The sequence below is a fragment of the Chlorocebus sabaeus genome, chromosome 24 (assembly GCF_047675955.1).
Source record: "Chlorocebus sabaeus isolate Y175 chromosome 24, mChlSab1.0.hap1, whole genome shotgun sequence".
NCBI classification, from domain to species: Eukaryota; Metazoa; Chordata; class Mammalia; order Primates; family Cercopithecidae; genus Chlorocebus; species Chlorocebus sabaeus.
The window spans coordinates 40,874,740-40,888,871 of NC_132927.1; the positions used below are offsets into that span (position 1 = coordinate 40,874,740).

The 14,132-nt window shown below is 35.5% G+C and overlaps 1 protein-coding gene across 3 annotated transcripts in view; it reads left to right on the top strand.

The window, feature by feature from the left end:
• ZBTB1 (zinc finger and BTB domain containing 1) overlaps positions 1-13,923 on the top strand; it is a 28,249-nt gene extending 14,326 nt beyond the window's left edge. For 2 of the 3 annotated variants that reach the window (XM_007986963.3, XM_007986964.3), the window contains exon 2: positions 1,555-7,273. In XM_007986963.3, coding sequence (XP_007985154.1) covers positions 1,573-3,714 — 2,142 coding nt within the window. In that variant the 5' untranslated portion in view covers positions 1,555-1,572 and the 3' untranslated portion in view covers positions 3,715-7,273. Of the gene's footprint in view, positions 1-1,554; positions 7,274-11,935 lie in introns of those variants that run through there. The other variant, XM_007986965.3, reaches the window with a different exon arrangement.
• The last annotated feature ends 209 nt before the right edge of the window (positions 13,924-14,132 follow it).

Below are 14,132 nucleotides of genomic sequence, written 5' to 3' on the forward strand. Positions count from 1 at the left end.
AGAAAAGACAAAGGCACTAATCCAACTTACTTGTTTGGTGCCATTTCTGTATAATCTAATAAGGTTTTTCTGTTTTGTTTTGTTTTTGAGATGGAGTCTCGCTCTGTCGCCCAGGATGGAGTGCAGTGGCATGATCTTGGCTCACTGCAAGCTCCACCTCCTGGGTTTACACCATTCTCCCACCTCAGCCTCCCAAGTGGCTGGGAATACAGGTGCCCGCCACCACGCCTGGCTAATTTTTTTTGTATTTTTAGTAGAGACGGGGTTTCACTGTGTTAGCCAGGATGGTTTCGATCTCCTGACCTCGTGATCCACCTGCCTCGGCCTCCCAAAGTGCTGGGATTACAGGTGTGAGCCACCGTGCCTGGCCCTAATAAGGTTTTTTTAATTTTTATTTTTGGGACAGAGTCTTGCTCTGTCACCCAAGCTGGAGTACAGTGGCGTGCAATCATGGCTCACGGCAACCTCAAAATCCTGGGCTCAAGACATCCTCCTGCATCAGTCTCCCCAGTAGTTGGGACTACAGGCGCATCATCATGCCAGGCAAATTTTTTTTTTTTTAAGGCGAGGTCTTGCTATGTTGCCAAGGCTTAATAGGGTTTTAAAAATAGATTATTTTAGCAACACGTGGCCAATCTTGTATCATCTATTGCTGCCCACACCCACCCCATTTATTTTTAAGCATATCTCAGATATATAATTTCATCTGTAAATACTAAAGTATGTATATCCAAAAGATAAGGATTCTTTTTAACACAATCAAAATACCTTTCTCACACTTAAAAAATGAGCAATAGTTCCTTAGTATTAATCATCTAGTAAGTTTTTAATACTTTACAATCTAATTGTTAACTTTCAGTTTAAGTTGCTGTTTTATTTACTTTAATTACTCATATCCTTAAAGAGTTTTTTTCTTTTCTTCTTTTTTTTTTTTTTTTTTGAGACAGAGTCTTGCTCTGTCATCCAGACTGGAGTGCAGTGGCGCGACACAGCTCACTACAGCCTTTACTTGTCGGGCTTAAGTGATCCTCCCACTTTAGTCTCCCAAGTAACTGGGACTACAGGTGATGCCACCACACCTGGTTAATTTTTAAAACTTTTTTGTAGAGATGAGGTCTCACACTATTGCCCAGGCTGGTCTCAAACTCCTGAGCTCAAGCAGTCCTCCTGCCTCAGCCTCCCAAAGTGTTGGGATTACAGGCGTGAGCCACAAACTTGGCCTCCTTCAAGTATTTTTAAATTAATGTCTTTTTTTTCTGTTCAAATTTAGTGTACATGTTCCCCCCAAGAGTTGTAATGAAACTAAAACTGTCTTTTGCTTTTGATGCCTTTGTTCAATTTGAAAAACCTGAATAAATGGCTGGATGTCTTCATCTTCAGATTTAAATAATGATTCAAGTATATATTGTTGAGTTTTACTATATAAAGAATGGAAAGCTCTTAATTTCTTGATTGTAATAGCAAAGTCATGCAAGTCACAAATCATGATAACAATTACTTTTTTCAAGTGCTTTTTTTTATCTTGTCTGACTTTAATATTTTTGTTTTACATAGGTGTCTAATTAATAGAAGATGGCAAAGCCCAGCCACAGCAGCTACGTCCTTCAGCAGCTAAACAACCAAAGAGAATGGGGTTTTCTCTGTGACTGTTGTATTGCAATTGATGACATTTACTTTCAAGCACACAAGGCAGTTCTAGCTGCCTGTAGCTCCTATTTTAGAATGTTTTTCATGAACCATCAACATAGTACTGCACAACTGAATCTCAGCAACATGAAAATTAGTGCAGAATGTTTTGATCTCATTTTGCAATTTATGTATTTAGGAAAAATTATGACAGCTCCCTCCAGTTTTGAGCAGTTTAAAGTGGCAATGAACTACCTACAGCTGTACAATGTTCCTGATTGTTTAGAAGACATCCAAGATGCAGATTGTTCTAGTTCAAAATGTTCCTCTTCTGCTTCCAGCAAACAGAACAGCAAAATGATATTTGGGGTAAGAATGTATGAAGATACTGTGGCTCGAAATGGCAATGAAGCCAACAGGTGGTGTGCGGAGCCAAGTTCAACAGTAAATACACCACATAATAGAGAGCCTGATGAAGAGTCTTTGCAATTAGGTAATTTTCCTGAGCCACTATTTGATGTATGTAAAAAAAGTTCCGTGTCCAAATTATCTACTCCAAAAGAACGTGTGTCAAGACGCTTTGGGCGGAGTTTTACCTGTGATAGCTGTGGATTTGGTTTTAGCTGTGAAAAATTATTAGATGAGCATGTGCTGACCTGTACTAACAGACATTTATACCAAAACACAAGATCTTACCATAGAATAGTAGATATTAGAGATGGAAAAGACAGTAACATCAAAGCTGAATTCAGTGAAAAAGATTCTTCTAAAACATTTTCTGTACAGACCGACAAATACAGAGGAGACACAAGCCAGGCTGCTGATGATTCAACTTCAACCACTGGAAGCAGAAAAAGTAGTGCAGTGGAGTCTGAAATAGCCAGCGAAGAGAAAAGCAGAGCTGCTGAGAGGAAAAGGATTATTATTAAGATGGAGCCAGAAGATATTCCTACAGATGAACTGAAAGACTTTAACATTATTAAAGTTACTGATAAAGACTGTAATGAATCCACTGACAATGATGAATTAGAAGATGAACCTGAAGAGCCATTTTATAGATACTATGTTGAAGAAGATGTCAGCATTAAAAAAAGTGGCAGGAAAACTCTAAAACCTCGAATGTCAGTAAGTGCTGATGAAAGAGGTGGTTTAGAGAATATGAGGCCCCCTAACAACAGCAGTCCAGTACAAGAGGATACTGAAAATGCATCCTGTGAGCTGTGTGGACTTACAATAACCGAGGAGGACCTGTCATCTCATTACTTAGCCAAACACATTGAAAATATCTGTGCATGTGGTAAATGTGGACAAATACTTGTAAAGGGTAGGCAGCTTCAGGAACATGCTCAGCGATGTGGTGAGCCCCAAGATCTGACCATGAATGGGTTAGGAAATACTGAGGAGAAAATGGACTTGGAAGAGAATCCTGATGAGCAGTCCGAAATAAGAGATATGTTTGTTGAAATGCTAGATGATTTTAGGGACAGTCATTACCAGATAAACAGTATCCAAAAAAAGCAGTTATTTAAACATTCTGCCTGCCCTTTTCGATGTCCTAATTGTGGCCAGCGTTTTGAAACTGAAAATCTAGTGGTTGAACATATGTCTAGCTGCTTAGATCAAGATATGTTTAAGAGTGCCATCATGGAAGAAAATGAAAGAGATCACAGACGAAAGCATTTTTGTAATCTGTGTGGAAAAGGATTTTATCAGCGGTGTCACTTAAGAGAACACTATACTGTTCATACTAAGGAAAAACAGTTTGTTTGTCAAACATGTGGAAAGCAGTTTTTAAGAGAGCGTCAGTTGCGACTGCACAATGATATGCACAAAGGCATGGCCAGGTATGTCTGTTCCATTTGTGATCAAGGAAACTTCAGAAAACATGACCATGTACGGCATATGATTTCTCATTTATCTGCTGGTGAGACTATATGCCAGGTCTGCTTTCAGATATTCCCAAATAATGAACAGTTGGAGCAGCACATGGATGTTCATCTGTATACATGTGGAATATGTGGAGCAAAATTTAATTTGAGGAAAGATATGAGATCACATTATAATGCCAAGCATTTGAAAAGAACCTAAGTGATTTTCTACTGTACTAATGTTTAGGTGATAGCAGGTAAAACACCAAAGCAAAGGATATGAGCTATTTAGGAATTGATTATATAAGATGATTTGTTAGAAACAAATTTCAAGGCCCTTTTAACTTTAATATTTTTGTTAGGATTTTAAGTATCTACATTTAGGTATTAAATGTTTATCATTTTTGTTGTTTCTTAATAGAATTATTTGTTTTTAGTTTTTCTTAGCTATGATTAAAATTACTTTTTAAATGTAGACTACAAGTGGTTGTTACCCATTCAATGACTATTAAACTTTAGTTTTTCATCAATAAGGTGATGACTTCACTATTTCTATGTGGGTTTTTTTTTTTTTTTTTTTAAGGTTATCATATGAAATTTTAAACCCAGAATCATTGGCCATTTCTGTTTAAATTTTTAAAATTCTTTAAGTAATTACTTGAAACTATCCCATTCACTTCTAGTGAGTTAACTACTCTTTATTCCCCCTTATTAATGAAATTCACATTCTTAAATTGACAAGCTTATTAGGCAAGTTAGGTGCACTGAATCTAACCTTTGAGGTTGACATGGGCTCAAACTTGGCCTAAAAAGATTGATGGACCTGAGGAAATTTTTATAAATGAATATTTCCTATAATTGATAAAATATTATCATTTAATTATCACATTTAAAACTTATATTAAGTGTAAATTCCAATGGCTTTACCTCACTTGAAAAATTAGTGAGGATAAGTCATTTTGTTTTGTGATATTAAATTTAACTATGATAATTAAAAAGACATATCTTATATTCATTAAAAATATTTTAATTTAAAATATTCTGATTTCTAAAGTGTGTTTATCAATTTTTGTTTATAAATAGACTTTAATAGCTCTCTAAGAATATGACATCTAAAGGAAAAAATGATTTTTTACAATTACGTACTTTTGGAATTTTGAGATTTGAGAAAGCTTCCATGTATATTGATAAATTTAATAAAATAAAGAGATCAATTATAAACCTGGTCGTTCTATAAAAGTAGAGTGCACAAAAAAATGTCTTGTGTTTTATACTGTCTAAGATTTGGAGGAAATGTGGCAAATTGCAGTTTATCGCCATTTATCATCATTTTTTTCTGTAAAAGACTATAAAACGAGGATTATAAAATAATCACAGAGTTTATCAATGGAAACAGTTTATCGTTTTTTTCAGTTAAAGTAGTATTGTTAGTTGTTGCTGACACAGGGTCTACATAATTACATGTGAATTAAAACATTGGCAAAACTGACCCACAATAAACACATCTATTGAATAGAATGCCTTTTAATGTGAGTTACTTGCAATGTAGTACCCTTTTCATAATGAAAGGGATTTTAATTAACTCCTAATTTTAAAAATATAAATTTGTGATTCTGAACACTAATTTGACAGCATTGCTCTTTTTGTTCACATCATATTTAAAGTATGCAAATCATATTTTGTGTACAATTTACATAAAAGAACAAGTTGCCAAAAGAACTGAGAGACATACTGGCGAGTACAGATTTAGTTGAAAGCATTAGAGCACAATGTGCGCTCAGAGATTTGTGGGGATATGTTGAAGTGTTAAGTAAGGATAGGAACAGCACAGGAACCAAGTGCAGAATTCAAATAATGGGAAATAGGCAGGGGACAGGGGTAGAATACACACAAAAATTAAAACTTTAACAGCAAAAGCAGGAAAAGTGATTCATCTTACTCTTACTTAGATACAATAGTTTATCAAGTAATTAAATTTGAAATCCAACTTAAAATGAAATGTGGTATGTATATTACTGATAGGAACCAGATAAAAGTTCTCTAACCCAGAGACCATCAGAGAGTAGTATAAAGAGATCAGATAAACCAAGTTTCCAAACTACAGTGTATAGTATCATAATGGACATAATTTTCTTTGAGATCACTTTTTCTGTGACTTCAACATTTTTCTTGCGTGGCTTTCCCCATCATTAAAGAATAGGGCTTTTTCTAAATACTACCACTCTTTGAAGAATAATCTATTCCATTAGGAAGGGGGCTTAATTTAGTGTTTTGACATGTACTAACAGCTAACAATTAGCAAGCAAATATATAAACTTTACTCTCTAATTTTACATAACTGAGATGTTTATAGTTTTAGAAAGCCATACCTCAATTTATTTTTTATTTTGTTTTTATTTTTTTTGAGACGGAGTCTCACTCTGTTGCTCATACTTCTTGGCTCACTGCAACCTTCACCTCCCAGAATCAAGCAGTTCTGTGCCTCAGCCTCTGAGTAGCTGGGATTACAGGTGCACGCCGCCACGCCCGGCTAATTTTTGTATTTTTAGTAGAGACGGGGTTTCACTGTCTTGGCCAGGTTGGTCTTGAACTCCTGACCTTGTGATCCACCTACTTCAGCCTCCCAAAGTGCTGGGATTACAGGTGTGAGCCATCTTAATTTTTTTTTCTGAGTTTCATGTTTCACAGAACATGCTTTTTTTGTTTTGGAACTAGCTACAGGGAAGCACAGGCTTCTCTAAAGTAGAATGTACAGTTCTTATCAAGGCAAAAAGTTAAAGACTACTTGCTTTTTAAAATTAGGGAGAATGAAAAATATCCAGTACTTTTCTCCAGCCCAGTTCTCCAACCCAGTTCCTTCATATCTCCTTCCTCTCCTGGGGCAGAGTTGCAGAGCTGTCATTCCTTGCTGTTGCTTCTTGCCCTCCCTAGGTGTGAAGATAATGAAAGAAGTTTGTAGAAGCTGCCAGATCTTCTGCCTTTGTAACTTAGGTGTTTAGGTTCCAAATATAAAAATGATAGGAGAATCTACAGAGATAGATAGTGGAATCAAATTCTCTTTCTGTCACATGAACACTGTGAGACTCTTTTGCTTTGGCCCTTTTATTCTACACAGTAAGAAAACCCAGAGGAATGGTTCGCAAGTTTGCCATCAATTATAGTACAATACAACTTGCATGTTCTACGATTACTTAGTAAACAGGACTAAGAATCTCAGAAATTAATAAAGCACAACCAAGGCAGCAGTGGGTTAGGACTCAGAAATGTGTCTTCATCTCCCTCATGTTTTTAAGGTAAAAATATTCAGAGAGGCCAGGTGTGGTGGTTTGCATCTGTAGTTCCGGCTACTTAGGAGGCTGAGGCAGGAGGATCACTTGAGTTCAGGAGTTCCAGACCAGCCTGGGCAACATAACAAGACCCTATCTCTACAAAAAAAAAATGTTTTTAATTAGCAGGGCATGGTGGCATGTACCTGTAGGCCCCAGCTACTCAGGAGGCTGAGGTGAGAGGATCAATAGAGCCCAGGAGTTCAAGGCAGCAGTGAGCTATGATCATGCCATTGCACTCCAGCCTGGGTGACAGAGTGAGACTCCATCTCTGAAAAAAATTAGAAATGACGCACATGGGTTAAATGGTATATGGCAAATGTTTAATGTGTAACTAACAGTTTGAGTATGGACAAAAATTCAATTAGAAGAAAGAATTCCAGAGGGGCTAATTATTTAAAAAAAAAAAAAAGTTTGCTAGAGCAGTCAAGACACTAATTAAAAGGAAAAGTAGAGGCTGGGCACCGGCACTTTGGGAGGCCAAGGTGGGTGGATCACCTGAGGTCAAGAGTTCGAGACCAGTCTGGTCAACATGGCGAAACCCCATCTCTACTAAAAATATAAAAATTAAGTGAGACGCAGTGGCTCAAGCCTGTAATCCCAGCGCTTTGGGAGGCTGAGGTGGGTGGGTCACGAGGTCAGGAGTTCGAGACCAGCCTGGCCAACACGGTGAAACCCCATGTCTACTAAAAATACAAAAAAATTAGCCGGGCATGCTGGTGCATGCCTGTAATCCCAGCTACTTAGGAGGCTGAGGCAGGAGAATTGCTTGAACCCAGGAGGTGGAGGTTGCAGTGAGCCAAGATCACACCACCACACTCCAGCCTGAGTGACAGAGTGAGACTCCATCTCAAAAAAAAAAAATTGGCCGGGCATGGTGGCGTGCACCTGTAATCCCAGCTACTTGGGAGGCCAAGGTAGGAGAAACTCTTGAACTTGGGAAGTGGAGGTTGCAGTGAGATGAGATCACGCCACTGCACTCCAGCCTGGGCAACAGAGCAAGACTCCGTCTCAAAAAAAAAAAAATTAATACACATGAAAAATCATGTTTTACTATAGCTAAAAAATATATGAACAGGATATAAAAATTGAATAAAAATCAAACATTTGAAAATTATAGGTGAAATGAGTAGGGATTAAAAATAATATGATTATAATTATAGAATGCCTAATGGAACAATTTTATGAACATGCCAAGGATATGCCTAAATAATTGAGATTTTTGTAAGTGATGAGAGAGGAAAAAATAATTTAGATACTATCTTTTATATTCTAAAAAAGTAGGAAGAGAAGCTGGTGGTTGTTGACAACTTTTTCCCTGGTTAAACAATACTTATTCTTCTAAGTCAGTAGTTAAGGAACTTTGTATTTAATAAATTTCTGGAAAATCTCCCCCAAAACCAGTTTAACCGTTGTAGTATTTAAATTAAACATAAAACTTGTGTCACTGTTGTTAACAAAAAGCCAAATCACTACCAAAAGAAAAAAATCTGAGTGTATGTGCACACATGGTTGAAAATAAAGAAATCTGGTATACCTAATTTTAACTGGGTTTTTATCATGAATTAAAAGTGAAAATTTTTTTTTTTTGACATTCATCTATTTTGATCAGTTCCTCAACTTTCCTTACTACTCCCATCTCCCTTGTAACTATGCTTCTCAGTGACAAATGGCCTGTGCTCTCCAGACATCTTAGCATCAACAACTTCTAGGATTGCAGGGTACCAAAAAGCTCTGGGGGAACATATGCTTGTAGAATCCCTCCTACATCCTTGATAACCTGAGGTGCACTAAACTGGGGATGATAGCATGAATGCCAGGAAACTAAAGCAAGTAGGGTTATATTTGGTGTTAAGAACTTGAAATTGCATCCCATATTTGGGAACCCATGATCCATCCATCCTAGGGCTGTCAATAACCTCAGCATCCATTTATTTAGCACTCTCTATACTCCGTGAAGTGCTCTACATACATAATTTTAATTAATCCCTACAGCCTTATGAGGTAAGTATCATACTAATTTTCCAGATGGGGGACTGAGGTTCAGAGAGATTATTTTTCCTAAATCACACAGAAACTATATATATTAGAGCTGGAGTTTGAACCTAGGTTTCTGACTTCTACATTCCTGTACTCCACCTACCAAGAAGTATAAAGAAGGGCCTTTCAGCCTAGGAACACATGTGATAAAGCTCCTATGAGACTGTGCTCCTTGTTCATCTGTCATCTGCTGTGTCTGGTAAGGTGGCTAGTAATAGTGGGTACCCAAGTAATATGCTGAATAATGTGAAAACATGTGAGTGGAAAACAAAACTTTATTTAAATGGTTGATTAAGAATGATGTTTTAGAAATAAATATTAAATGCTGTTATTTTTTGATTTTCCTTCATTTAAAACAGTTAGTGGTACTGTCAGCCATTTTGAGGGGCCCATAGTAGGTGCTCAATTAAAAATTAATTTGAATTCAACTTCCACATTTCTATGTCTGTGACCTTTTCCTCCCTTATTTTCCCTGTTCCTGTCCTTTATGTTTTAATCTCCCACCAATCTCCATTTCCTTTTGTTGGTTATGAGACTGTTGAGTTGAAGGACTCAAATCATTTGAAAATAAATATTCCCAAGAAAAAGCAGGATAACAGAATAACCAGTTTCCTCTTTTTGCCTTAACAGATGATGTGGATAAGAAATTCATCATTTTAGCCAGGCACGGTGGCTCACACCCATAATGCCAGCACTTTGAGAGGCTGAGTTGGGAGGATTGCTTAAGCCCAGGAGTTTGAGACCAACCCTGGCAACACAGCGAAACCCATCTCTACAAAAATTTAAAAATTAGCTGGGCATGGTGGTGCATGCCTGTAGTCCCAGTTACTTGGGAGTCTGTGGTGAGAGAATTGCTTGAGCCTGGGAGGTCGAGGCCACAGTGAGCCGTGGTTGTGTCACTGCACTCCAGCCTGGGCAACAAAGCGAGACCCTGTCTTAAAAAATAAAAACAAATAAATTCATCATATCTTTGACTAATAAGCAGAATAACCCCCTACCCCAGTTACCATATGTGATTGATTTGATTAAGATTTATAGAGCAATCTAAGTTTGCCTAAAAACAAAAGTTAGTTAATCTAGCCACTTATAATTCAATTTCCCAAAATACCTATGGATTTCTAGGGTAAACTTATAGAGACAGTTTTACTCATAAAACAAATGAAAGATAATTTCAGGAAATGACACATAGCTGCATAACCACCCTAACCTAGCAGCAAATTTTAAAAAAGGTTATTTAATGGTTTAAGTGAAACAATCTCCCTCAATTTAATATTATTTTAACTTTATGCATCTATTACCTGATTTCTATACTACTATGTTAAACCTACTGCTTTAATGATCTGGCTACCATCTGCCAAATGTCACTTTTCAAGTAAGAACAGAAGAATGACATGGTGAAGATTCTGTGGACAATGTCTATATAATCATTTAAGCGTTAAATATAAACTAAACGACAATAGCAGCTTGTAAATTAATGCCAATTCTGGCCGGAAGCAGTGTCTCAGGTGGCTCACACCTGTAATCCCAGCACTTGGAGAGGGCGAGGCAGGTGAATCACCTGAGTTCAGAAGTTCGAGACCAGCCTGGCTAACCTGATGAAACCCCTCTACTAAAAACACAAAAAATTAGCCGGGAGTGGTGGTGCATGCCTGTAGCCTCACCTACTCCGGAGCCTGAGGCAGGAGAATCGCTTGAACCTGGGAGATGGAGGTTGCACTGAGCTGATATCTTGCCACTGTACTCCAGCCTGGGAGACAGACAGACTCCATCTCAAACAAACAAAAAAAAATTTAATGTTAATTTTGAACAAACAATACCACTCACATTTACATGCACACAATTGGTTGAATTTAGCATTAAGAAGTTCAAATCCTACTTAAATTGTTTCCTTATTCAGGAGAACCAAAAATCACTGTAGTCAATTAGTAGTGTCAAAATTGCTCATTCTTTCCATCAAAATCCACCACAGATCACTAAGGGACAGAAAGCCATTATAATTTCTCATTATCCATCTCAATTGTTGACCAAAAAAGATAGTATGAAGATTACAATTAAATACTTGGCTCTGAACTGAACGTATCAATGTACTAATCATTATTGTATTAAGTGAAAACACAGGAATGTCTAGGGCCAAAGGATAACCAAAATTTAAAAGATTATTTCATATCAGAGTCAGGGATATTAATAATTTTATGTGAGAAAATTTGCAGTTTGTTTTCTCCTATTTGAGGAAGGAACAGTTATACAGCTTACAAAGCCCCCACTTACTTAAAAAGTTAACGTGTTTTTATTCTCCTTAAACCAACTTCTCATATCAAACACAATCAGGAGAGCTCATTTTTAGATAATAGAAACTTTAATTCTAAGCATCCAGATTATGAACCATCTTTTTTTTTTTTTTCAAAAGCTTATGTTCCCTGATGTGAGCAAAACATCTTGAGAGAATTTATTTTATTAAAAAAAAATTTTTTTTAATTAAGGATCTTATTATGAGGGCAAAGCACTGTTGCCAAAAATACGATTTTACTCAGAATCACTAGGGCAGGTTAGGAGGCTTATAAGCCTAGGAATTTGCAGAAAAACCCCTCCTCTTCTTTTGTGTGTGTATTTGCATGTGTGTGTATGCTTCATTTTCATTTGCAGAGTGGCTGAAGACAGTAAAAAGAATATGAACTTTAAAAAAAATTGTTAGATTTATGTTTCAATCAGAGATTTGTCATTAACAAGTTAAAGTACATTGTAAAATTATTTTATTTGAAGGAAAACACTTCTTAACTGCTTCCTTCCTCCCTACTTTCCTCTACTTGTCTGACCCCTATCTTTTTTTATGTTATATATTTATATGTCCTACTGATAGATTAATAAAAACATCTTATATTTGAACGGTACAAGTTACATTCAGGAAGTAATTAAATTCTAGGGGCTATGCTTGTGTTTCCATGCTCTGTTCTGTTAACAGTGTGTTGGCCTAGTGCCAAAGCCAAGAAATTCTGATCTAAGAATTATGTTGTATCTTGTAGAGCAGTCAACTTGTAATATTATTTTTCTTGAGTTTTGTCTTTTTCTGTGTGGCAGTGGTGAAATAGGGCCTTCTAAACCTGTGGAGAAGTGAAAGATCTGAATTTGGAGAGGACATGGGGAAGAATCAATCTTCAACAGATAATCTTTAAGTGCAGACCCAGGAATATCAGATCTGAAGTGGCACCATCTTTTCTGTCTTCCTGACAAACTTCATCAGCCCAAAAAGTTCCAGTTGCAAAGATCCAAGAAAACTCAGTAAAGATCACTTTGGAATCACTTTGTTGTAACAAAATTGATTCATGGTGACTCTCGAATATTTGTGTAAATCTGCTAAAGAAAAGTAACTAGAAAATTCATACAACATCAGTGGTTACAGCTATACTAAAATAAAACTTTATATGCTAATTATCTTCAAGGGTCTTTCTAAAATAAAAGGGGTTGTTAGGCTACTGCAAATATAAAGAGACATAATCACAAATCTATTTATATAGATATATATAATTCTAAACTTAAAATCACTAGAATTGTAGCTTAAATATTACAAAATGTACTTAGGCAACTTAAAAAGTTACACCAAAAATCTGTAGTTTAGAGTGTAAGAAGTAATGGGTACAGAGAAAAAAAATTTAAGACCAATATTTTAACAGGATAATTTGGTTATTACTCACTATAGTAAAACACTTGCCCTTCTTCCTTTTCTACTGTAAATGCCAGTCACAATCTTGATCATTTATATTAATGAAACTCCTTTTTAAATCTGTTAACTTGAAGGAGAATAGAAGTGGTATTACTTCAATAGTAGTAGATTTCCACAAATCAGACACATTATTTTTTTCTGAACTTGGCAATATAACCTAATAAGGCAGAATTAGTTTCTGTTAAAATACTTATTCTCAATATTTATGTATAAACTATGCTTCTCGGCTTTCAAATTTCAAGATAAAATTTAAGTATTCAATGAAACGATGGTTAACAGGTTTTTAAAAATCTTTAATGGAGAAGTTAAATATTTGGTGAGATTTTAGCCTGGCTATAAATGCTTTGTTTTATACATATATATGCACATATACACATTACTTAACCATATGCATTTTATTTCCTTATTCTGAATATACTTGTAGTTTTACTTCTTTCTATTTATGTACCCAATTCCTTATGATTTTTTTTTTTTTACTTTCTTCTGCTGAACACTTACTTTTTAAAAATTTATTTATTTTTTATTATACTTTAAGTTCTAAGGTGCATGTGCACAACGTGCAGGTTTGTTATGTATGTATACATGTGCCATGTTGGTGTGCTGCACCCATTAACTCGTCATTTACATTAGGTACATCTCCTAATGCTATCCCTCCCCACTCCCCCCCACCAATTCCTTATGATTATTTTGTTTCTTCTGCAATATCAAGATGTTATATATTTTGAGAAATGCTTATTTTTATGACTATTTATTCCAATGTTTTAACAAGAAGCACAGAGATTTGCAGTATTCTTAATAGTATGTACAGAAGTTACATAATTTAAAAAACCCTCACTATAAAGTAGGATAACTTGAATATTCATTCTAATAATTATACTAAGTGAAAATCTAAGAGTTAATTGCAATGTGATAGTGGGTAGAAAGAAGAGAAAAACCCACTGAAGTGTTCAAATACATGTGAATTCAACTGCTTTAAGAGAAATAAAACAAATAAGCCTAGGGAAGTGTTAAGAGTCTAAAAAACCCTAGAGTTAATCTCTTTTGGGAACATGAGGAAGTATACAGAACTGCAGACTTCTAAACATAAGTAGGAAAAAGAAAAATAAAAGAATATTACCAATAATTAAAGGTGCCAGATCAAAGTAGTAATAAATCAACAAATAATTTTTGATTGACTGGTGGAATTAGATTTACTAAATAAAAATGGCTTAAATTTTGACTGTACTAACTATAAATGTAATGAATTATAATTATAAATGGTGTAAATGCATTCTACAATGTGATTATTTTCTGTATTTTAGTATACAGTATAAAATGGAATTATTGGGTTAAAGTACTTTTGTTACATTTTTTAATCCATTGTTTTTACCTAATAAAATTTCCTCCTTTATATTCCAAAGTTAAATTGTCTGTATATTACTTTTATTTATACTGTATTTTTTTCAATCTGGCCATTTAAAAAAATTACTAGTTTTGAAAATTATTAACTCCTTCCATCCTCTAATACCACAATAATAAGTATCTGATATAGCTAAGTATGATGTTCTCAGGTAG